We start from the raw sequence: 26,004 nt of genomic DNA on the forward strand, positions 1-26,004 counted from the left end.
CCGGGTTGAACGATGCTGCGTGGCAGCAGGAGGTGTGATGATGTGAGAGTTCTCAGGACCCAAAGATAAACTGCCAGAGCACTGCCTTCCCCTGCAAACACCGCAGCTTTTCCTCTGCCAAACTCAGTCCTGCTCCTAATTCCCTCCCGGGTCTGTAGGCACTGAGAACATTCCCCCTTTTACAAGCTGTGCTCTGTACAAGCCTCTCTCCCTCCCATCCCTTCCCAGGACTGTTGTCATCATCCCAAAAGGATCTTATTCAGCTCCTATCAAAGGGATGCATGAGCACACCCATTAGGCAGCAGAGCATCAAGCAAATCGCCAAATAAGCCGCCTCTAAAGATCAGAGCACACTGTAATCACTCCCTCTGCAAGGAGATCCCAGTAAGCCCTCCCCCACTTTCTCTGGGTTCTTGCTGAACCCAAGCACATGAGATATGCTTGGCGAGATCAGCCTCATCACCAGCAAAAGCCTCTTTATAAAACTTGCACACACACAGCTCCTGGCCTCTCCCTGCTCCCCTGCAAGCCCTCTCCGCTGTTGTGGTGCCCAGCGGACGTTCAGGGGCTGCCCCAGCCCTTGGGCCCTGCAGTAAGGAGAACGTTGCTGCTGCCCTGTAGACCTGGGTCTCGCGTCCCCAGCAGCAGGTGGGCAGCACGACCTGCAAGAGGGGCTGCCACAGGTGGCACAAGGGACAGCAGCAGGTCCCCTTGCCACCCTCCTCTCCCTGCTTCCCCCAGGGAGACAGCAGAAAAGCAATGCGAGCTCAGGGAAAGGGGAGCGCTGGCAGCGGGGTGGACGTGCCTGCACAGGGGCAAACTCCAGGACAGAGGTGGCACTTCACAACACAGGTGTTGATTCATGTGTTGGAGCACAAGTGTCTTTCATAACCATGGCCTCAAAGAGAAAAGCAAGGAGCCTTTTCTAAAGCCTTTCATAAGATGCCATGTGCTTTACCAACACGACACAACAAGCACAGCACTTGGCTTTGAAGTTGTCACGATAGGTGCCTTGTAGATTTGGATGCTGGGCTGGTCTGAGGCTGCTCTTGCTTCAGCACCTACCACCTGCGTCTCAGCCTCTCGGTACACAAAATGAACTCATCCTTCTCAAGTAAAATACACAGAGCTCCAGCATGTTCAGCTGCGGGGTGCCATGCACGGACTAACAGCACCCAGCAGCACTGCCTGTAGAGCCAAGAGGGGTCCCGTATCCAATGGAAACTGTGGCAGCTGATATAAATTACAGCATGGCAAGGATGCTGCTGTGCAACACATCCCTGATCCTGAATGACCATAAATGGGCACAGCCTTGGTTCTCCCCGCACCCAGAAAATACCCCTTCCCGCAGCCTGGTCCTCGGCCACTGCGCTGCTGCAGCTGACAAGGGGAAGAGCATGAACGGGTCCAGTAATGTACAGCTTGCAGAGTTGTCTCTGCTCTGCGCCACCAAACCACTAGCTGCTGCCTTCTGTTCCCAACTGCAGGCTTCATATGGTCAATGCCTTTATTTCCAGTCCTGTCCCAGTGGGAGGGTGAGATGTCTCAAGGCAGGAGGAACCTCCTTCACGGCCCCGTGTTTGGGTGGGGGGTGAGGTAGGACTCCAGTGTGCTGATAGCTCACCCAGCCCTGGTCGCTGGGCTCGGCCAGCTCATTTGTTTGGGCTGTTCAAGGATGGGGCAGGGTTCATTCGTCCCTTGCTGCCCTGAGTGACACAGCCCTTCGCACCGGCCATCATGTATCAAGCTGCTCTGCACAGAAACCTGGAGAAGACAGTGACAGAAACCCTGACCTTTCTCCCAAACTATCCAGCTCTCTGTAAGTGCCTCCCAGTAAACCCTGTTCATCATAATAAACTCTCCCCTAAGTCTACGACTTTTGCCCATGATGGACTGCTCGTAACCCCTGGCTTTGCTAGGACAGTCAGCACAACAACCTCTAATTATAGGTCTCTGCTTGAGCTCTTGAGTCCCAACAACCTCTTCTGCCCATTACCATCAGACCCTGAGTCCACAGCCAGAATCTGCCCGCAGCCTCCCCCTCGGGCTGTCCTTCCTAGGGAGAGTGAAAAGCTTCTCAAGCAGCATCCCTCTTGGTCCAGAGGGTATCTTGCCAGGGCATAAGAAGCGAAACGTGGTTTTGCCAAGTGTGGGATCCTCAGTACAAGAAAAATAGATACCTTATAGGCTGGGTGAAATCCAGTGTCCCCCCTGGATCCACATGATGTGGCTACAGACCGTCCGCTGCAGTGGCCTATATTGGTACCATGTCTTTAGCCTCACACAGAGAACAAGGCCGGTTTTGCTCTCAGGTGGCCGCGCAGTGCTCTGCGCCACCCTGTGCCCCGCACAGACAGCCCTTTGTGCTGGGAACCGCGTTCGCCTGCCACCAGAGCAGAACCGCTGGATGTCAGCCGCTGGCTCTGAGCTGCAGGGACCCTCTGCAACCTCCGGGTGCCTCAGCACAGGGGGGAAACGGATCTCCCACGGGAAAGGGAAAACAGACTCCTGATCGGTCTGATTAAGGCGTTTCCCCAGGTAGACAGAGAATTGCTGAGAAGAGAGATGGAGGCAGAGTCCTCTTGACTAACCAGGCTTGGGAGCACCTGCTGTCTCATAGCCAGGTGGTCCATCTGGTACCTGCCGCTGCTTCAAGGCAATGATGTGATTTGCAGGTCCTTCTGTAGCATCCCTGCATGATCGGGAGCAGATGGAGGCACTTTGCTATTTCCAGAAAGGCAAACAGGCTGGAATGGGGAACAGAAAACCCCATCCGTGCCACACAGATCTTGCCTTTCCTTAAGCTCTTCCCTGCCCACCTGTAGGTTGAATAAGGATGGAAAGCAGTGCTGTGCACCAGTATCCAACAGGACTGGCTCACAGCCAAGGAGGGCAGGTGAGGGAGAGAGGCAGAGTTGGGTGGAGAGTGCTTAGAAAGGCTTTCTTCCTGCATCGCACCAAATAATGTCAAAGTAGGATTATAAACCTCCTGCAGGGACAGCTTTATCATGGGGGAATGGAGAAGTGATGGTTCATCAAGTTGGGTCAGTTCCTCCCATCCATCCCCAGTGCGCCACAAAGATGCTGAAGGGACAAGAAACCGCTGGCCAGACTCCACCTGGCCTCGGTTGCTGCAGGGCACGAGCAGCCTCCCCAGCCTGGGACCCCTGTCCTCCTGGCTGGGCAAACAGCACGGGACTGAAGCTCGCTCTCTCCCCCTCTCATGCCCAGTAGCTGCTGTTCATCTGCCTTGGGATTGCTGCAGAGCCGAGAGCTGCCGCAGCTTTACGATGCCAGCCTGTGTGAATGGCTGCATCAGCCCCAGAGACGGGGAGAGGCAGTGAATGAACAGCAAGGTGCTAAACTCCCTATGCGTCCTGGGGTGCCCATCAGGCAGGGTCACACGGAAATGACAGCATGGGGCATATAAAATAACGCAGTGCTGGGAAGGGCAGCCCTTGCATCTGCAACTTTTGCTTCCCATTTCTGTGTGTGATGGAGACAAGATTGTACATGCAGGACTTCAAACCTTGCATGGTGGCACAGTGGAAGGATAGGGAGGTGCCTGTCTGTCTGCTAGGGGCTTCTGCTCACAGAGCGAGGTGAAACTGTCCTTCCTCTCATGGACAACACTTCTGCCTTTGAGCAGTTTGGTCAGGAATTTCTCTTTTGCTATGGGGCTGGGTATTTCCCTTGAAAACCAAGCTGGGAGGGTATGTGCATCAACCAAAACCTTCACTGGAGAAGCAAAGAAAACTGTAAGGCCAGGAGAATATCTGCAGCTCACCAGCAGCCAGGAGAAAAGCAAGGGGATGTATCATGAGAGGTTTCCCTCCTTAGTTAAACAAATTTTCACCTGAAACAATAATCTGGGTTAGGGAGAGCTCTGAATTCTCTGCGCTGGGATGGCTGGGCTCTGGTAATTAACACAACAGGTGTCTCAAATGCAAACTGGGTCCCAGCTCCCGTGGCTGGCGGCACCAACTCACCGATTCAATCTGACACCTTTGAAAAAGCAAGAAGATCTCTAGGGTCACTCAGATTGGAGTAGCTTTGTCCCTCATTCGTTTCTGATTTTGCACCAGTGTGCCTTGCTGGCATGTGAAAAGGACTGAGCAAGAGTCATCGCGACCTCAAGCAATGATGTCGCAAGACGTGAACCTTTTCTCAGCGGCCCTGGGGATGGTGGCCATCCATCTGAGGACACGGCAACTCAGCCCTGCAGCATTCACAGCCTGACTTCCCCTGGCACTGCTCCACCACCTTCCCACATTCCTGTCCGCAGGTGATGCTGTGTAACTCCCCTGGGCGCCGGAGGTGGGAAAGAGCCCTTCCCTGGCTAGTGGTGGCCACTCGCCGCTCTCCCCGCGCCTTATGACGGGCTGGCCTCCTTGTCCCCAGCCTTAGCGGCACTAGCAGAGGGCAAGGGGTGCAAGTGGAAATGTAGGCTTGGAAAGCAGGTCACGACAACCAGCTCTTCTGGTTCCCTCCGTGATTCAGCTGAGGAGGGAGCGGTGCCCACAGGATCCTTCTGGTGCCTCCCTGTACACTTGGCTTTGTGGCTGGCACAGCAGCCCAGAGGAGGGGCGATGCGAGGAGAGATGTGCCGGGCTGCGCCAGCATCGGCATCTCGGCAGCCACCAGTTAATTGCAGGCATTTGCCTTGCGCTGAATGTGTTGCTGGATGCGATAATGCCCCTGCTTCTGTACTTCTCTTTGCAAATGGATCCATGTGCACTGGGCTGGGAACTCTTGTTTGATTAATGCTGCTGGTTCAGAGAGCAAATAGCATTAACCGTGGCCATCCCCCGGCTCTGGCCATGGGGCAAACACCCTCCTGCTTGTGGGCTGAGCTCGCTCTCATACGCCTCAACCACACTGACACATACATGAGCTCATCAGCTCATGCCAGGTTAAAACTCTAATGGGTCGGTTCCACTGCAACAGCGAGGTTTAATGAGAAAATATCAGCAAAAGACGTACTTTTCCTTCCTGAAATAGCCTGATGATGTTGTTTCTGAGCTTTGGGAGGAAACAGGTGCAGGGAAGAAAAAGGAACCACTAAGAATTCAAACCAAAGGCTGAAAAAAGCTCTGGCAACTTTTTGCCTCTTGGAAGGTCCTTTGGGATATTAAAGCATCTCCATAAGAGCACAAGATGGACCAGATCCTGCAGCGACACACTTTGACTGTTCCTAACACTCAGGAGAGCTGTCGTACCTCCCCAAAAAGGAGCCCTGCCTCCGGCTGCAGCCAAGTTTGACCCAAGGCCTCCGGGTCACTACAGCTTAGCCAATGCTTCTTTCAAGTACCACGACAGAAAAACCCCATGTCAAAGCTTCGAACACCTCTCCAGATATCCCCTGCTGAGGATCTCAAAGCGCTTTGCAAAGAAAGACTCACAGGCCCCTCTCAGAGCCCCAGAGGTAGCCCAGTGATAGCAGACAGGAATTCGTGCCCAGACGGAGGGGAGCGTTGGGAAATAGAGGCCCGGATCTGCAGATGCAGGACCAAGCACAAGATGAATGCCTCTGCTCTGCATGGTTGCACCTCAAGCTGTACCGAGTTTCATGGCGGGGATAAACAGACAGATTGTTAAGCCTTGTAAAGCGTAAATGTAACCACGAGTGTTCCTAACCTCTGAGGATCAGCCACCTAGGATCTCTCCTCCCCGGTACCCCACAGCTTTTCAATAACCCCTGTTCATATTAATGTCCTGAAGCCCTAATGCCGAAGCCTGAGTTGATACCTAGTTAAGGGTTCCAAACGGACAGGCAGGCAGATCTGCATGGAAGGCTGCAGGAATCCTGAATTGAATCCGTTCTGGACAATTGAGCCGATCACATTAAAGACAATTAGTACCGCAGATTTTTGTAGGCGATGCCGTACAGCTTTTACAGCAGGGAACTTTGATTTCCTTATCAGAAAAAAAGCTAACATTGTCACAAGGGGTGGTAGTATACGTGGACAGGAACAAAATGAAATGGCATTTATCAGATGAGCATGAAAGGTTTTCCAGAAAGCAGGTGGTGTCTCCTGCCCTCCTCCAATCCCTCTTGGGTACTAGGTACCAAACTGCATTTTCCAACAAAGTCCACAGCTACTAATTCTCTTATAATATAGGATCCTAAGTTCCCCTCACCCCTTGTCCTTGATAAGCAAGCCTGTCTGTGTCCAAAGCTTACATATGTATATATATATAAACATGCTCAGCTGATTCTGACACAATGGATTGTGAACTTGAGGAACTCCCCGCCTCAGTATTGCATTCAGACCTGTGGTTTAGTAAGGACTGTCAGTCTGCTGAGCCTTTGTGCAGCATCTCGCACAGCATTGTGCTGGTCTTTCCCTGCAGCCCTGGGACTCATCCACAGCACAGGCAGGTGCGCAGATGAATGAAACGAACAAATGAATAAATGCATAATATCAGATCAATCATTCCTGCCAATGTGGAGCATTCACCACTAAACTGGTCCAGCCAGAGTCTCGCCCACACAGGCTCCAGGGTACTTGGTGATAACGGACAGTGGTCGGGAAGGATTGCGTTCGCGGAGCATTGCAGGGCTGGCTGTACCCCTTCCTTGGCAAGGCACCACGAGATGCACCACTGGCTTGTGCTGGCAGAGCTGCCAGCGGGACAGTGCAAGACAAACTACGGGGCTGCTGCGGAGTGGCAGGAGACGAGACTGCCTGGCTGCTGGCAGCAAAGCCTCGAGAACAGCCAGAAATAGAATAAGCGGGGGGAAAAAAATGTCTCTTTCGACAAGGTGAGATGCCAGGCTGCCCCAGGGTCGCTAGCTGTGTGTCTCCTTGGTGAAAGCAATTCCTAGAGGGACTAGAGGAGCATAAACCTCTTTTCATGTACTCAGGACAGTCACCACAGCAGTATAGCACCTCCAGTGCCCTTCCCACGGGTTGTGGGGAGGGCGTCCTGCATGGGGCTGCCCCGGTAGAGGGGTGAGGAGGGAACACCAGGGGAAGAATGACAGGGAAAGTTCCAAGCCTCCTTGTGAGGAGCCAGAGCTCAGCCAGGCAGGCACCTGCCTGGAAGCACAGAGCAGTGCAGGGAGCCCAAGGCTGTCCCTTCCATCACCTCTTTTTGCGATGCACAGCAGACCTTTTTGTTCTGGGAATACACAGGTATGCCCGTACCTTGTTTCTCATCACTCTGTTAACCTTTTCCCTCTCAAAGTCTTGCTGGTTTCTTGACCACTACTCCCTCCCGTTTCACCTCTGTCCTCATCCATATTAGCTGGACCATCCAGTGTGCTCTGCTGATTTCTCCTCATGCTGTGGATGTTATAATCTCCATCTTTGCTAGCACCAGGGAACCCTGGGCCCTGGCATTGGCTTGGATGGTCAGTCTTTTGGCCCAGACCTCATCTCAGAGTCACAGCCCAGCCAGCCTGGCTGCTCTTCCAGGATGCTGCCCCAGCCCAGTGAGAGGAGCAGAGGCAATTCCACCCTGCCTTCCCTGCAACCTCTCCTCTCCAGCTGCAGACCCCCTCCTTCTGCAGGCACAGGCTGTCTCTGACCCCTGCAGAAGGCTGGACGATGGCCTGGGGGTGGCACACGTGCCCGCTGCCATGCACTCCGGAGGCAGCCACCAAGAGCCCAGCCTCAGAAAGGCAAAAACCATTTCTATTTGCGTTTCTCAGTTCATTCACAAGCTCTGTAAACCCAAACACTGGTCCCCCTTCCATGTCTCCAACAGAAAGCCCTCCAGCATGGCATTAACCCGTTCTGCACTGGAGCAGAATAAGAGTCTCCCCCAGGGCACTGGATAAAGTGGGTCACTCTCCCGTTCCCAAGAGCTGTGCTAGAGCCCAGGGCAGGACCAAGCCCTGGGGTGGGGACACACGGGCTGTTCTGCAGCCACCAGGGCAGTTCGAATGAGCTGCGGAGAAGTCAACCCAAATCTTTGCCCATCTCCTCCTTTCCAGGGATGGATCAAAACCAAAGGGATGGATCAGATGCCATCAGGCATCCAAGTGTAAAAGCATTGAAAGGAAGGTCTGAAAACTGCAAGCAATCCAATCTCTCTGCAAAAGAGCCCGTAGGAAGTGTTTGTGTTGAGGAGAGTGGGGGTTTTAGGGATGCTGGACAGCTGAAACCTTCCATCTCTCCTTCCGAAACATCTGTGCTCATTACCCAGCCCTGTGGCTCCCTTTCCCGGGAAGCCTGGCTGCTATGCCTCGCTAGACGCTGCTCGATCCAAAAAGCAAACAAACCGCCTCAGCTCCCAGGACTCCGGAGCCCACTGCCTGCAGCTGCTTCCAAAACAAACAATCGTGTGTTGTTCCTCTCCAAGCCAAGGATGAAATCGTCCCCGATTTTCTCCCACCCTCACGCAGATGCTTCCACACCTGCTCCAGACCTGGACGGGCACCCCAAAAAGCCGATCCCATCCTTCCCCGCCTCTCCACAGCCCTTCCCGCACCCCTTCCCCCCGTCGGCACCCCTCAGGGGCTGCCCCGACCCCCGCAGCGCTCCGGCAGAGCCCACCGCCCCCGGGGGGACCGACTGGCAGCGGCTCACCTGGTAGGAGCGCGGCCGCCAGGATGCAAACTCCGATAGTCCACCAAGATGCACAGCAACTTGTCTGCAGCTGTGAAGCCATGAGAGTTCCTTAGAAGAAATGGGCAGGGGTCGGTCTGGTAGCGTCCCTGGGCCCCCCCACCCTTCCCGCCTTCAGTGATTTTTCAGGTCTGCTTTAAAAAAAAAGGTTTAAAAAATGTAGGTGCAGGAGGACAAAGAGGTGGCGCGCCCAGCAGGCGAGCCGGCGGGAGGACGGGCGGCCGGAGGTACGCTCCGCACATCCGATGGGGCCCTGGGGCTCGGCGGGGCGCGGAGCCCCTCTCCGCGGGCGCGGGGCGCTCCGGCCGGCTGCGGGCGGCGCGGCAGCGCGGTGCCTCCCTCCCGGAGCGAGCTCGTCCGCAGAGCTGGGCGAGTGAGAAAGGGAGGGGGGAAATGTAATTTGGAAAAAAAAAAAAAGGAAGACTGGGGGGAGGAAGAACAAATAAAGAAAAGCGAGGGAGAGCCCTCCGCGGGCTGATGCCGCCGCTCGCAGCGCGGCGGTCCCGTGGCTCCGGCGGCGGGGCTCGGCAGCCCCCGCCCGCTGCCTGCCCTCCGCTTCGCGGGCCGCCGGCGGCGCTCAGGCGGCGGAGGTGGCGGCGGCAGCGGGCCGGCTGCGGTGCTCCATGGCCGGGCGGGGGGCGGCGGCAGCGGGCCGGCCGCGGGGCGGGGGACGCGGGCTGCCCGGGCTGCGCGGCACGGTCGCTCGCACACGCACACAGTCCCGGGCGGGGCGGCGCTCCCCCTCTCCTGCGTGATGTCAGTGCACAGCGGAAGGAGGGCGCAGCGTTAACCCCTTGCCTGCCGCGCAGCCCGGGCTGCCGCCACCGCGGGCCGCGCTCCGGCGCCGCGGGGATCGCCGCTTCGCGGGGCCGCGCCCGGCTGCGGGGTGCGCCCGGCTGCGGGGTCTGCCCGCCGCGGCCCCGCGGGAGGGGAGAGGGCAGGGTGCCCCCGCCTCGCCCCTCGCCTCCTCTCCCCTCCAGCCGGCTGCTGTTGGCAGCTGTCTTTTGTTCGGCGGGTGTCCGGCGTGCGTGCGGGGGACAATCTCGGAACCCAGGGCACCTCTCTGTCGGTTTCCTAAGGTGCTTTTCGGCTGTTTTTCTGCACCCAGGTTTTGTGGACTCGAGAGACTTGTTTTCGGAATTCCCTTACGGATGGTGGAATGCCTGGGCCATGGCTGCTGGCAGTGGCAGCAGCCTACCTATCTGGCCATTGATATGCCATATAAAAATACCTCGCAGAAACTGTGTGCGAAATAGACATAGCTATCATATGGAATCTAGATTTACACTCATAAATGCTTTGGATGTAGATATTATGTAATATACAGCGTTTTCATGGGACCTACTGAAAGAAGGAGCTTGTTCTGGACACATTCTGTGTGCACTGAGAAGCGAGGGGATTCAGAATCAGCACTGAAGGAGGGAGGCACTGCTTTGCTGTGCTTTGTGACAGCCCTTATTATGTGGACACAGACACAGCCTTTGTGGATCTTTTGCTAAGGAGGTATTTAGCCTACTAATGCCAGCTCCTGAGCTGGCCTGGCCTCCACAAGGATGCTGAACCCCAAACAAAGATGTGAACAACAATGACAACAACCAACAACAAAGTCATGTTGATTTCAAGCTCCATTAGAACAACACAGGAACAAATCAATGCCTGGCAAGCAGAAAAGGCCAGAATCAGTGGGGAAGGATACCACACAGGAGAAGGGAAGGGGGGGGCAGCCAGCAGCTATAAACAGATACCTCTAAGGACCCCTCCAGCAGTCTCCTCCTCCTTTTAATTCCTTTAGAAGTTAATTCCTGTTCAAGGGAAGGATGGGCAGCTCTGTAACAAAGCGGATTAGCCACATACAAGGTTTGTTCCAAAATAACAAAAGTTATTACGTAGTAATGAGGTTTAGTGAATAGATTCGCAGACTTCAAGACCACTGGGATTCATTCCTCTGGATATCCTGCTTGCGGAGCAGGGGCTGCTGAACTTGCCTCCATGATTCTGCATCCTGGACCACAAACCCCTGACCTTGTGAACACGCAAGCTATGGAGATCTTCAAGAATCCTTGCAATGGTTGTTTCAATGCTTGGTTTTTCTGTCCTTGCGGTGTTTATCTGGCTTCAACTTGAATCCATAAAATCTCATAATCTCCTTTTTCGCCTCCATTGAAGAGATACCTCCGGTGAGATATTACTCCCCTGGGCAGGTCTCTCGAAGTTGCAGTCAAGTGCCTCACATTACACAGTGTTCCAACTTATATTTTGCCCAGTGTGGTACTCTCCTGTCTACCTTTTAGTGGATTGCCACTGGCACCTGAGCGAGCCTCTGCTGAGATGCATGGGCCAGACCTCAGCACTAGTGTATTAAGCTTTCTGCAGACCCAGGCAAAGACATCTTGGGTTGGTTACCCTCACTTCACAGACTCAGGGCTTCCTTCACAGGCCCAGCAAATGGGGATTCTCCTCCGTGAAAGGAAAGAGAATAGCCAAAGCTGTGATTATGCAGTGCACCGGGCAGGTCTGTTCTCCCCCCTGGCAGCCCTTTAGTGCACTGCATGGCGTGGGGAGCAGCGATGGTTTGGCAAACACTGAAATTGCCCGAGATGTTCACTATGAGGGGATTGCTCTTCCTGGGGGCTTGTGGGTGACACGGAGCAGACATGGCAAATACGTTGAATTTCCCCCCTGGTTTGTTGCAAACTCATATATGAAATCAATTGCAGAAAGAAAAAGGATTGATCATAGCTCGGTCTGAGCAAGGTGGTATTGCAGTGCGACATCTGGGGTGTGATTAAGGTTTTCCTTCAAGAGTATGGGGAGACCTGATAAAGCCTTGGGCCTTGGCCTCCCAAATCACAGACCTCAAGTATAGGAGGCAAAAATGTAAATCCATTAGCAGCAGCAGCAGACCATTAGCCCTGGTCTAACTTATTGAGCCAGAATGTATTATTTTCATGATCCTGCACAAAGCAAAACCCATCACATTTGGCACAGTTCTGGCTGTTAACTTCTAAGATTTATTACACAGTGCCATGGGGCCCCTGTTCTGCAGCTTTTTATGAGTCCAAAATTTCCGTGAAGCCCAAGGGGACTTCTGCATAAGGAGGAAAGACAGGAGTAGAATACTCGGGTTTGGCAGTTTTTGTTATTTCTGGGGGAGGAAGATCATAATATGTAACATATTTAATTGCATCATACTGATTTGTTCTGATTTGGGGAGGTCTCTGTGTGCATGTCCTCTGAGGAGCTGGTGGAGCTGCCTCATGCTTTGCTGTATCAGCTGGCTCAGCCAATTGTTCCCTTGTTTCTAACCCTCGCAGCAGGTTTCTAAAGCACATCTGTGACCCCAGAGATGCGGGAGCAGGATCCCCAGCTACTTCATATACCATGGTGCCTGCAGTAATAGGGCAGGGGGTTCAAAGGTTGCCCATCCTTTCCCCTCCCAGTACAGGAACACATGAACTACTCTGAGGCTCAGAAATCCCTTTCCTAAATGTATGAACACATTGCACTAGAAACAAAGAGAGGGAAAAACAGCCTACCTGGTGCTTCAAATATTCCAAAGGACTGAGCTCCCTTCCACAAGGAAAACAATTTCTAATACTATACAGGAGTGATATTTACTCCTTCTTGATTTTTAGGGATGGTAGAAGTCTCATTTTAGATGGCAACTAGCCAGCAGAACAGAGATCCAAAGTTATACAAACCCCTTCCTCTGCACTCCTGTGAAATCTGTTTTAGGCACAGATACTAGAAATGGTGTAGTGACTTGGCCGACGCTTACATAAGTTGTCATGCTAATATAGTTCTTGAAAATTGCAATTAAAGCATGAAACAACATTTGGCTGGGGAAAAAAAAACAAAACAAAACAAAACAAAACCAGGCTTGCTTGTAGTCAAGCGCTGTTTTGTCCACCCAGCGTTTTGGCTGTTCAGCCAGCACAAGAGTTTTCTGCTGATGCTGACGTGAGGTAACGTCTATGCAGCAACCTGCTGTAATAGGATGTTTCATGCGCACCTCCCAAAATCCTTCCCGCTGGCTAACGCGGCTGAGCGCAGTCTTTTGGCAGCACGCAGGTGGGTTTGGTAAGGGTTCTGCAATGACACAACTCCTTTGGATGGGGTCTTCCCTGGCAAGCTGACACACATTCTTCTCCAGGGCTGAACAGTTGCTGGGCTGGAGTGAGGGCAAAATAGCTCATCCAAGTTTTCTAACGCAACTCCTATTTGCCCTGGGATGAGTGCAGCGGATCTCCCGAACAATGGGGCTGGGCTGATGGATGGCCACCAGGGGACCGCTGCATTTCCATCCCCGGCGCTGCTGCTTGCCACGGAGGAGGAAATTCACCCAGGAATCCCCCACGCTGGTGAACTCCAGCTCCTGCACTGGTGTCTGGGGCTGCGCCTCCGCTCCCATGCCGAGCAGCGGCTGCTCTCCCAGGGCTCCCTGTGCAAGGCCCTGCGACTTGGCAGGCTCAGTGGGAATTGATACCTTATATTATTTTTTACAGTTATGATTACCAGAGGGGACTGGAAGGAGGGAAGAAGCGGGGGATGAATTGCTCTTTAAAACATTCCTCAGTGGGTTTTTTCAGCTGCTTTTGTTGATGAAGAGCCCACAGCAGAGGGCTGTCATTCTGAGCTGGCAGCGCGTTTGACACTCCTGTCTCCGCTGTGTACCTGGTGTGTATTTGCTGCAATGCTGATTACATTAACTTCTGTGTTTATAAACATTTTGAAGCAGTGCAGAAGGCTGTGCTGAACAGAATTTGAAAGCCAACGTCAGTTTTGTTTTTGCTTTTTCATCTGTAAACACACATAATGTGTCTGCAGCGCAGTCAGCAGCGAGGGATCAGAAGTGCAAAGGGCTTCCTGAGCCGATTCTCTGCTTGGCTTCACTTCTGAGCTCTCCAGATACAACCTCCTACATGCTACATGAACACACATACATGCACACATGTATGCACTGTACAGACAGCAGACACTCCTTCAGATCTGAAAGCATCATCCTTTTAAAAGGCAATTCGGTGCTGATAGTCGCTCCTGTCCTGCTGTTCTCTGGATAGGAGAAGAAATTAAATCTGAACTGGTGAGAAAATTGCCTCCCAGTTAGTGGAAGCTGATGCAAGTTGTAAGCAGTCTGCAAAGAGCAGTGGGTTTTTTCTGTCCCCCTCTGTTGAGGGGTTTGTAATAGCCTTGCTGCAATGCTATCTGAGTGCCTTAACCCTCTCAATCCCCACAGCACCCCCTTGTGAAGCAGGAATTAAACCATAATCCTCATTATATATGGAGAAAAGAAGCCCAGGGAGATTAGGAATCCCAGTCTTGCAGAAAGCAGTATGAATTCTGCTGTGGGCTTTCAGTGGAAAGCAGCTGGAAGTGCAAGGCAGGCGGGCTCAGGAGGACCCACATTTTGGAAAGGCACAACGACGACTGATCTGAGTGCCTTTCAAGCCAACCAGCCACAAATGGGGTGAACTTGGGTTGGAGTGTTCTTGCATGGGTGAGACTGCTGCAAGAAGCATCCATGTCTAGCTTAAGCCACTCCACCATGCTCTTTAGTCCATTCTTTTCCTCTTGGCTCTCTGTGCCAACACCTCCCGCTCCAGCCATCAACAGTAAAGTGACTGCAGGGAGATGTTTTTGAGCCCTCTCTGAGCAAGGCAGAGGAAGGAATGGAGGCTTCATTTGTTCATAGGTTAGGAAAAGGGTGCCAAACTTGTCGAGGTGTCTCCTGGCTTTGCAGTTGCAGCACAGAGGTCACATCCCCCTGTGGAGAGGGTGCTGCTGATCCCACCCTTTCCGGGACAGGGGCCATTGGAACAGATGCGAGCCCGCTGCACGGAGGGAGAGCGTTGCTGGTGGAGCAAGGGGCCCGAACACCTTGCAAAAACACAGAGGCAAAAGCGGCTGATGCCTCTGTGCAGCTCCCCACGGGAGCCAAGCGCCGGCCCCGAGCACCGCTGCAGCAAGCACAACTGCCGAGCACCATCTAGTGTCGGCAGGAGCAGCCCCGGCCCGGGCGGGGGTGCTGGCCCGGCGGGACCAGCCCCCAGCGCCCCGGGGGCGGTGGCACGGCCACAAACAGCTGCTGCCGTCCACCCGCCCCGGCTCCGGCCCCGAGCCGGAGCCATCCCCGCTCCGTCGGAGCCATCCCAGCCCCGACGGAGCCATCTCCCAGCCCCGACGGAGCCATCTCCGAGCCCCGACGGAGCCATCCCAGCCCCGACGGAGCCATCTCCGAGCCCCGACGGAGCCATCCCAGCCCCGACGGAGCCATCTCCGAGCCCCGACGGAGCCATCCCCGCTCCGACGGAGCCATCCCAGCCCCGACGGAGCCATCTCCGAGCCCCGACGGAGCCATCCCCGCCCGGGCAGGGGAACGCGGCTCCCGGACGCCGGGTATCTGCTTGGCGGGGCGGGGGCAGGTGTGTGTGAGCGTGTTCCACGTCAACGGAGAACAATTGCTTTCAGCAAAGCTGCTTAAATGCTTGGTAGAAGGAACGAGCGTCTTTCTTGACGGAGCTGACATCTAAGAAGGAATTAAAAGGTCTGTCTTACGTGCACACAAACACGCGGGCTTGCACTTGGGATTGTGTGTGTGCGTACGTACGCATGCATAGAGGGGCAGTGCTAAGCAGAAGATTAACCATAGCATTCACAGAGAAAAGACAGCATAGAGAAAGAAAACGTAGAGGAGAAATGTGAAATTAAATCAACAGAAATATTCCAAAGAGCATGTGTTCCTGGCGTTGCTAATGAGATCCAGCAAGGGGAATTCTCTCCCTTCTCTTCAGGACTTGTCTCTCAGCTCCAACATCTGAACTGGTGTGTTCTCTCGCACTGGCACAGCTTGTTCAGAGCGTGCACAAGCCTCAGTGGTTATTGTATTAGAAAATGGCATGCATTATTGAACAGCACCATAGCCACTCCTTCCCAAGTGCCTTGGCAGTGCCCGTGCATGGCAGGGAAGGCAGGACACAGAATCCCAAACCAGTACTCAGAATAGCCTTCTGACTGAGGGTTTTAGAAGCTGCTGTGCAGTCATCCATGAGGGAAAAGCCACAGAGAGTATTTCTTCTGAACTGGAAATTCACTGACATGCTCTGCTTTGGATTTGAATCAGAATCAGAACTTGCTGTAAATTTACAAGCGGAAATAAGCCCTTTGCTTTTAGTAGCTGGACAAATAGGCTTCTTTTTTGGCATGAACTCTTCTGGGACCTGATCTCTGGATCGCAGGGCGGGAAGTCAAGAGGCCTTTCTCATTTGCAGGCTGTCAAGTCAATAGCACGAGAGCGTAAATTTGATGCTGTGGTGGTAGAGCTGCTGCTGTGACCGTGGAGCAGACCCACGTGTGGGCAGCGCTGCAGCCCGGTCCCTGGCACCTCCTGCGCAGGTGCGAGCTTTGTTAAAATCCAAGTGGGGAACCATTCCTGCTGCACAAGCAGCATCCCTATGCAATCCTTGCCATTTCCTTCTGAGGCACATGCAGCAAAGACTGTCCTCTCTGTCTCTCCCCTTCTTCCACCCAGGCCATTAATTTCTGGCTGTCACAAACGAGCTGTTTCTTGGTGAGCAGGGCCCTGTGCTCCCCTGCGCCAGGTGAGGCAGGCATCAGCCTTAGCGTCAGAGTTGGCCACAGGAACCAACACATCCCCGTGATGCTGATTTATCGCCCTCTAGGTTGTCAGCATAAATACTTGATAAATACAGATATGAATAATACAGCCTGAGTTTACCTTGTCAGCATTAATGAGTCTCCCGCCGGTGAGCAGGGGACTCTGCTGCCGGGCTGTGTGTGCAGTGCAGGTCTCCTGCACATGCTCCTCCACCAGCCCAGGGGAGGCAAGGGGTTTTACTCCAAGCAGCGCTGTTGTGAGCCTGGAGGAATACCCCTTGCAGACTGGTTCATCCATGCCAGCCGAGCCTGCCTGATGTCTATTCTGAGGAATTTTGCTGCAGTCCGAAGAGCCAGCGAAGTGAATTTGGAGGGGCTCCAAGGGTAATGTTTCTGCCAGCCTGGAGTAACTGCGGGGTGGGGGGGCAGTGAAATTACATTACTGTTCTCTCTCAGAGGACAAAGCTCCCCTCGTGGGCCAGTTCTCTCCTCCTGTCTAATTTGGGAGCAGTTGTTCTTCTCCATCCACGAGCTTCTGCTTTCTTCTGCAGATGCTGGAGGGAGGAGGTCACCTTCCTTACGCTGAGCTCCTGGGGATCATGAGACCTTTCCATTGCCCATCTCCCCGGGAGAGCTGCTGGCCTGGCACTGAGGACGAACGTTTGTCCCCATGGCAAACGTACCCAGACTTCCAATCAGCCAGGCAAAGAGCCAGTCTCTACCTGCTAATTCCTACTGGCTGTTTGGTGGGGGGTTTTGTTGTTGTTTGGTTGAGGTTTGTTTTTCGGTTTGGTTTGGTTTGGTTTGGTTTGGTTTGGTTTGGTTTGGTTTGGTTTGGTTTGGTTTGGTGGGGGTGTGTGTGTGTGTGTGATGGAAAAAGTTGGTAGATCTATGGTACTTTACAGCCTTCCCACGAGGAGAAAGGATTCACACAGACCTGGGACTTGGGAGAGCCAGGTCTATTTCCCTCTCCTCCTAGAGTTTGGGGATAATGTGACTGTACTTGAAAGTGCTGTGAGACCCTGTCATCCTGGGCACCCAGTAAGAGCCGTAGACTGAGTTAATGAGTCATCTCTTTCCAACTGGGGAGAAAAATGTCACATTAAATTCTTGCTTGCACATTTTTCGAATGCATAGTTTGAGTTCTTGACATAAATGAGCTTACAATGCAAACTGTCTGCAGGGCTGGATTTTCTGTGGCCGTGTTTTTGGTGGAGATTTGATGGTGTTTGTGGGTTTCAAACCCTGTCTCGAGGAGTGACAGCCAGGCCAGCAGCTACGTGGAGTTTCATGGGATTAAAATCCAGTGTGTTTTAGATCTGTAGCAGCAGAGGTAGACTCCTGAGTTCAGTATTTCTGGACTGAAATATGTATTTCGGACACATATTTTCCCACGTAATCTTCTATGTGGTGTTCAAGGCCAGATAGGGCTCAGTTATGAGCTGTTTGCCCTTATAGAAACAATTGGGATGGGAATTCATTTTGCAGCAGAGCAAGCCTTGCCTGCCTGTGGTATCTGTTCTGCTAGAGCATCCAGCTCTGGGTCTGAGGCTTCATCACTTGGTGCCTCAGTTTACCAGCACAACGTGCCACAGCTAACAGGAAAGTTTAGAGGCCAAAAGCCCTTAGTAGCTGGAGCTTGCTCAGCAAGAGCTTGGGTAAATGAATAAATGGTTTCCATCTGGAGCATTATGGGAAATTAGACCTCTCTATAGGTGACGTGTTGTGAGATGGATAATAGCAGGCACAAGCTGTTAAGGGCTTTCTGTTCTTCTGTGGGCAGCAAAGGTTTTCTTTTATCTTTTAAGATAACCTGAGAGGAGTATGACTATGGGCTTACTCCGTTTGTCAAGTGATTTGTTTTAATGTATTTAAATACTTTTACAGTGTCTGTTAATGAAACTTTGGTGACCCTGGGGCTCCTGAGGGAATCTATCTGCATCTAAGTGATGGAAAATGAACTCGTTAATGGCTGGGGCCTGCTCAGTCAATATAGGAAATCGATCCCCAGTGATGAAGGGCTGTATGGGAAGGGGCTTGGCTAAGTGAGTTTCACCCTGAGGATGAGCAGGGATGGGTGGGTGGGCAGCGCAGAGCAGCGCCTGATGAAGAGGAAGGATGAAGAGGTGCCTGGGAACATGCCTCATTGTTACTGCTAACCGCAGAGATTTAGAAGGGCTTGTGCCCGAAGAATACGTGAAAAGCCTGAGTGAGACCTGTTGCAATCTCTCTGCTTCTCTTTTCTGTGCTTGCACACCACCCAGCACCATGGGGCGGGGGTCTTCATGCCCTTCTGCCCCCGTTTCCCTCTGGGAAGGTGAGATGTCTCTCCAAACCACTCATCCCTGCTCCTGTTGAGCCTGATTTCCTCCTGTCACAAGCGATTCAGCATGGGGAGGGACTGCTGGCTGGCACTGACAGGAAGCCATTGGAGAGGCACACACCAGCTCCTCTGGGAAGTGCTCTGGAGCAGTTTGGAACATCTGTCCCGCATCCAACAGGAGTTATTTCGGGAAAGGGCTTGCAGACCCCCATGAATCCATTTCCAGTGACACTGGGACACTTTGCTCTCCCTGTGCTAAGCCTCTTCACCTCCAGCTCGTTCCTTTCCCCTATGGCCTTTCTGCATTGGGCACAGGTTCCTCTGCTGAGCTCGTATATAATCAGGGACTCACAACACCAAGGGTGCTTGGAGCATAGAGTTATGTCATTGAGGGAAAGACATAAAGGGCAGAAGCAGATACCTATTTGCTATTTGGCACTCTGCTGCAGGAAATGGGAATCATCTGTGTGACTGTGGACACCCACTGAGGGGAAAGGTATGAAGGTGGGGAGGAGGATAACAAAGAAGGGGACATATTTTTCTGCATTTGGGGATGTTGTGTGTGCAATCCTCCTGTACATCTGTGCGCTGGTAAAACTGTGCTGGGTTTTTGAGAGCACCAATCTGCCCTTTCATCTCTCACGCAGGGCAAAACATGCACCACAGAGCCTCAGACAGAGTAAATCGGTCATGTTCTGCTGGTATCCACAGGGCGATGCTGATTTTCATTACAGAGGCGGATGGCCCAGTGAGATCAGAGCAGCGGGGCTGACTGTGCTTTTACTCATGGTCCCTTTACACCCCCGTCCTCTGCTTTGGGGGGATCATCCAGATTTCGAGCAGCTGAACCTTCAGGCAGCGTATGAAAAGGGCAAGTTTGGAAATGCGAGCAAAACCTTTATGGCTCTGAAGCAGCTTTGGATGCCTGCAAAATGCTTTGAGATCTGCTGGTTGCCAAAGATGAGCAGTTTTATGATGATGTGATTGGTGCTGTGCCCTTCAATGGTTCGCACACCCCTTGGGTCAGATCCTCAGCTGATAAAAGCTGGGGGAACTGAACTGATTTATGCCCGCCGAAGATCAACTGCAGCAAGCCCGCATTATAGCATTTGATGAAGCGTGTGCTCTCTCTCTTCTCTCTCCGCTTGCCTTTAGTCACTAAAATCTGCTTCATTAACAAACTCCCTAATTACTGCTCCCGAGCAGTGGAGCATTTTGCCCAATGAGGCTCTGCATGAAGCTTCTGCCCAAGGGTTGTTCTAGTGGGTATATCGCACACTTTAACGACTTTGCTTCTCCTTAGCCAGTTGTTGTTCTGCAAAGCTTGCTGTGCTGGCCGTGAAGCCGCTCACGTCCCAATCAGTGAAACAGGGGACAGTCTTATAGCTGAAAGCGTTTTTGCAGAGTCAGAAAGTGAAGGGCAGGAGGGTGCTGGAGGCGATACTTCAGGTTTTAGATATATCATGGAAAGAGTTTGGGGGTCTTTAGGGATTTTATTCTTGTGCCATGATTTGGTTGGAGATCTTTTTGGGGGGGAGGGTGGGAAGGTGCTTCCAGGAAATACAGTTTCCTGATCTGGAAGCGATTAGATTTTGGCTATACCACACGGGAAGGGAAGATGGGTGTTGGAAAGAGCAGGTTCAGACCTGGAGGTGTGGTCAGGATATGTGCTCAGCATCCGCTGCTGGTGCTCTCCATCCTGCGGACTGTGCTTGCAGTCCTGCTCTGATGGAGACCCGCACCCAGCCCCGTGATGCAACACAAAGAGTATAATTGAAGCTGTTCTATTCCGATCCTGGCGTGGAGCCATTTGTTGGAGATGTCAGAGTCTCCCCCACACAACCCCTTGCAGCAGGGTTTTCGCTGTGGGGAGCCAGGCTCTCCGCTGGGGTGCTGGGGGAGCAGCGAAGCTGTGAGCAGCAGCCCAGCCAGCGTTATCCTGTGGGCGGCTTGTTTCTCATCCTTCCCACCCTCTCAGTGATGATGAGGCCTATTTTTCTCCCCTTCCATGTGCAGAAATAGCTTGCACTTGTCGTAAATCACCTCGGCTGCAGATGGTGAGTCACCGGTTGATCAAAGGCAAGACCCTTTTCTAGGTCGGAGGGGTAGACTGGATGCTTCAATAAATCATTAGGAATCAGCAGTAAAGTGTCTCCCTTGGGTTTAATGAGAAAACCTCACCACCCCCCTCCTTTGTTCCCCAAGCTTATGTGGTGTAAATTGTAAATTGCAAATTGCAAATTTTAGTGATGTGAATGGGGATACATGGTTTAGGATCCCTGTTGTAGCTACTCCTGGGCAATGGGCAGTAGTTTTCTGCCCTAACCAACGAGTCTGGACAGCAGCAAGGGAACACGGCAGTGGGAGAGGAGGAGACGGAGCCCAAGGATGGGTCTGCCAGTGTCACGATTCAGTGTTGGGCTCGGGAGAGAGCACTGGGTTACAGGGGAGCAGAGGATGGTGTGGGAGCTGTCAAGGCAAAAGGAGAAGACCTGGGATTGTTGCTGGACACTACGCTCTGCTTTCCTCCCCGGTCCAAGCCAGCGTCTCTGAGAAGGAAGAGATCAATGGCTCTTGAGTCAGAGACTCCGCTGAAAGCCGAGCAGATGAAGGGTTTGCCATCTGTGAACAAGTTGTTCTGATTGAATTAAGGAACATTTAACATTTACAGATAATTAGAAACAGCCACCCATTACAAAGGGAGTGAGCGGCAGCTCAGAGAAGAGAAGCTTTTGAAAGGCGATTTGAAGCCTCTTGACACATCAACCGGGGGAGCTTTTCAGATACAACTTCTGAGCCTTTCCAATTGCTTTGTGCTCCTTACCTCCCCGCATCTGGGGAGCCAAGTACCTATCTCTGGCTCTCTCTTCTGTCCTCTCCATTATTTTTAACTGCCTTTTGCCTTTTTCTCCCAGCCAGCTGCTTTTCTGGAGCTTTTACCAGGGTGTCCCCGTTGGGTCCCATGCTGCGCTGTCACTGTGAAGCAAAAGGGAAGGCAATGTGCTTGTTTCCTCCATGGCTGTCACAGTCTCCTTGGCCACGCAGCCATGGGAAGGACAGCTCTGAATGCAGAGGCTCCTGTGTTTTCCCAACCTCTACTGGATAGACTTGGATGTAAAGCTGATTAATATTTTTATCCGACTAACTGTATTGCATAGAAATATAAATACCCTTGGAATAGGAAAAGAGCCAAAATTTAGGTTAGTGATTTCAAAAACAAAGTAAAATATGTGAAATGCTCTCTTTTCCACTCAAAAATAGCTTCCCTCTTACAAATTTCTCTTTTTTTCCTTGTGTTTCCTTAATATGTTTTCACATCAACAGTATTAAGAAAAGCATGTTTCTCATACTTTCCTTTTGAGAGAATAAGCAGCTAGTGGAAATGTAAAATTCCCCACAACACAAAGAGAGATGATGGTCTCCTTTCCAAATTTCTTTCGGAAGATAACTGGCGTTGCTCAAGCATCTTGAGCAGTAATTGCGCTTACAGCAGTGACAGTAATTGCATTGCATCTGCTGCAGAGAGTTACCCACGAGGTGGAATCGTGAAGCTGCAGCTGCTGTCCCTGCAGCTCCCAGTCCCAGCCTGGCTGGAACAGCATCTCTTTTTGCCCATGTCCCCATGGTAGAGGTGATGGTCACGTCCTGAGGGGCAACTGCAAAACTCGTCTGAAAACAGCTGCAATATAACCAGAGAACAGCTTATGGTGCACAGAGATAGTGCTCGGTGTCCCTGCGTTTCTTAGAAGCAAATAAATGGAAAACTGAGATTTTTGCGCAGGTCAAAAAATATCAGAAATCCTGGCTGGGATAATGAAGTGAGAAATAGACGCAGCTTTCTGCACAGGTTGTGCCCCAGCCTTGTCTCCCTTGTTTATCAGGGCTATCCCTAGCAGGAGATGTGTAGAACCCTGACAGACATCTAGTGGAATTTTACTACAACTACAAGGATATACGGCTGAGAAGGGCGTGCCCTGAGGATTGGTGGGGCATGGTGGTAAGGGTATGGTTCTGCTCTCCAAACAAGTAGCAGACTTTGGTCACAGGGAAATCCAAGCCCCCGTCCCTTGCGCTGGCGTCCATCCTGCAGAAGGAGGAAGGGAGAGATCCGTGACCTAGCAGCGTTATTTCTGGGAGTCAGACCGAGCACAAAGCGCTGCAGACGGCTCACCCTACGCAACCCCGTCCCACTGCCATTCATATCCGCGCCGCTGTTGGTGGGGAAGGAGAGGGTATGGAGGGCAGCCCCCTGCCATCAGAGACACTGCGGGGATCCGCACGTGCCCACATCTTGGCTGGGAGCATGAGAAAATGCCTCCAAGGGGGTGTCAGACGCAGTTACAGTGAAACATGATATTTATAACAAAGTGTGGGGGAAGGTGTCACATCACATTACGCTGATGCTCCAGCACCAGAGACACAGGGACAGTGCTGCGGAGTGGGACGTGCTGAGGGCCAGCAGGCGCGTAGATGAGCTTGCTCTGCTAACGTTGGTTCTTCGCTGGGGTCCTGGCGCCATGGTACACTGAAGGAACATTTCCTGGGGACACGGGGTGGGTCAAGCCTCTCCTGGGTGCTGGCACCAGCAGGTGGTGTCACCTGGCTCTTGCATTCCTGTGCTTGGCCCTGCTCTGCTTCCCAAGGCACAGCAGAGACAGGGTGTATGGTGGTAAAAGTGGGGAAGTAAAATCTCTGTGTCTCTGATGACCTCAAACACTGGTCTAATTTTATGGGTATATCCCACTTGTTTTTGCATTAATGTAAAACATTGGACGAGGGGCATAACCTTGCTGATAGACCTTCCCTTACCAAGCTAACATCAGGTGCTGCAATCCTTTGAATAAACAGCTCTTCATAGAAAGCTAGGCTGGGGGGCTGCGAGCATCTGGGATCGCACAACTCCCTCCATAAAGAATGGGTCTCTGACAGTACCAAACTCTCGCCAGTTGTTGGAACAGATGGGCCAACGTGCAGAAAGCTGAAGCCAAGGGCCAGGTCTCAGAGCTATAGTTTCCCTGTGCAATAAGAGGAGGCCTGGGTGCCCATGTGGAAATACCCTCATGCGTTGTAACAAGAGCAGCGGGCACTCCTGCACATATATGAGCATATTGCTGTGCATTCGGCTCTTGCTCCTTCACCCTGCCTTAGCAACGATACAGTAAAACATGAATGCAATGTAGCACAGCAATTGCATCCTTCACCTTCCTCTTGGGGCTAATTGCCTGGGAATAGCTGTTGTCAGCTGCCGTTTCTCCCCCACTGCAAACACGCGAGCATCTCTTGAGAGAGCAGCCGGCACATGGGCAGGCAGCGCTGGACCTGCTGCTTCTGCCCCTCTCCGGTGAAGGTATTCGGTGTGGTTCTGGTGGCAGGTAAACCTTCTCCCCATGGTGGGGAATGGCGCCTGGTCCCCACACGTCCAGGCTCAGGGGAGCACGCAGGTGGGCTCTGCACAGCCTGCAGTGGGCTGGGAGCCCCTCTTTGCCATGCCCTGTAGTCCTCCATGACTTGTTTAACAGAGGATTCAACTACGCTGCCCTCCAGTCCTTTGTGGGTCAGCTCAGCCTCTTTCTACTCCACACCAGCCCTGCTTTTCTCCCTGCTTCTTCCCCCATGCAGACAGCCCTGCTGTTTCCTCTTTGGGGATTCAGCTGCTCAGTGCCTGCAGGGATTGCTGTTCTTTCCCAGGGTGGTTTGAGGCCAGTTTGAGCATTGCAGCTCCATTGAGAAGTGGAGACCTCATCAGTACTGGCGTGTCAGTGCCAGCTTTTATTCTCATGGGAGCGCCACGCTGGCTGCTCTCACCGAGCGCAAGCGTGGGTGCGGGTGACCTTGGCCCCTTTGCCTGCCCTTACGAGACGGCTTCCAAGCTCCGGCGGCGCTGAAGCGGCAGCGGCTGAGCGGGAATGGCAGCGGCTGCAGGCGGGAGGCAGGGAGCGTTCCCGGGAAAGGCACCGGCTCCTGCTGCTGTGCAAAGCCAGCTTGCACATATCTGCGATGGGAGAAAGCAACTATTCGTTTTCCGAGGGAAATGAACACTGTTGAGCTCAGCCCTAGACCAAGCCGGCCCTGAATTGCAGTGGGCTCTGCTTGCCAACCACTGTGTTTGGTGATAATGAGCGGGTGGATGTGAGATGCCCTCATTAATTAGGCTATTGCTCAGGCTCATTCACTTAAGGCATGAAAACCTCCACATGAGGAAAGAGCCAGGAGAAAGGAGGAGCAAGAGCACAGGCTTGCATGTAACCCCAGGACAGTAAAGGGCTGGAGCACCTGAACAGGTATGGTCCTTTGCGAACATTGCTGTCAGGGCTGCTGGTAGGTCTCAGCTGCTTTGGGGAGGAAAAGGACCAGTGGAGGTGCTGGAAACACACAGATTGCTAAGTGAGGGTCATTAAGGAGGTTGTAGGTGATGGTTGTGGGATAGTCGTGTGCTGGATGCACATTTATTGTACTATATGTATCTGTATGGTCTGTACAAAACACACCTGTCATTTTCTTGCATGCAGCTGTGTTCCATACCTACTTTGACACAGGTCAACACACATATTGTGATTGATGCTCAAGTGTGGCTATACAGGGAAATACACAGAGTGCACCTTTTACGTTTGCCATGGGATCAGAATGGGATACAGTGGCTGCACGAATACGGAAAATGGCGGGGTCCCTGCACACAACCTCCATGCGTGGGCGATACGTGCAAGCATTCTGCCTCGGACATATTTATGCTGATGTCTGAATGCAGACGTCACATCCACGTGGCGCAGCGGGCTGAGGCGAGGTGCCATGTGTGTGGCTGTAAGGCATTACATCTCTGCGCACCCTTGTCGGCAGACGCGTTGCTCTGCACATCCCTAATATGTCACGTGCGAGTCAGTGTTTGCACGAAAACTGAGCATTTGGTTAGGATGTCCCTGGCTGTGCGTGGGGGTGACCCTGCTGTACGTGCCTGGCACGTGTTTGTTCTGTACGGCACGTTCCGCGGTGCGTGTGTTCACACGTGTGTGCGGCCAGCCCGGCGCTGCCCGCTCTCTGTGTCCCCACGGCACAGTGCCCCGCGCAGCCAGCCCTCTGACGGCGCTGCTCTTCCACAGGCGGTTTAAAGGAGGTCATCTTGTGATTAAGGCAGCCTGGCATTTACCCAGGGTTTATTTGGACATTCTAGAGCCAGCTGCACACTTTTTGTTTGCTTTTTGTCTGACTTCATGCCCTTTCGGGGATTGCATATAACCCCAGTGCTCCCCAGAAGGGACCCATCCTCTCTGCTTTCAGGGGAAGGTGGATCGTGCAGCATCCACCAGACGCAGACAGACCAAAAGAGAAGCAAATAATAAAAAATCAGTGCCTCATGCATTATCTGTGCTGGAAACAGCATGTTCTTTGTACAATTCCCTCGACTTTATAGGGAAATATTCTCTGCTTCCTCATGACAGCAGAGTTTGCAGCGTTCCTGTAAGTTTGGACCAGCCTAAATGAACTGTGCATCCTCAG

At 52.7% G+C, this 26,004-nt stretch overlaps 1 protein-coding gene across 4 annotated transcripts in view; it reads right to left on the reverse strand.

The window, feature by feature from the left end:
• The window catches only part of NECTIN1 (nectin cell adhesion molecule 1), a 94,500-nt gene extending 85,295 nt beyond the window's left edge, over positions 1 to 9,205 (reverse strand). The window contains exon 1 of one of the 4 annotated variants that reach the window (XM_071798903.1): positions 8,538 to 9,205. In XM_071798903.1, coding sequence (XP_071655004.1) covers positions 8,538 to 8,619 — 82 coding nt within the window. In that variant the 5' untranslated portion in view covers positions 8,620 to 9,205. The remainder of the gene's footprint in view (positions 1 to 8,537) is intronic. The other 3 variants (XM_065855806.2, XM_071798904.1, XM_065855807.2) reach the window with 3 other exon arrangements.
• Between the last annotated feature and the right edge of the window lie 16,799 nt (positions 9,206 to 26,004).

The sequence above is a fragment of the Patagioenas fasciata genome, chromosome 24, assembly GCF_037038585.1.
Source record: "Patagioenas fasciata isolate bPatFas1 chromosome 24, bPatFas1.hap1, whole genome shotgun sequence".
NCBI lineage: Eukaryota > Metazoa > Chordata > Aves > Columbiformes > Columbidae > Patagioenas > Patagioenas fasciata.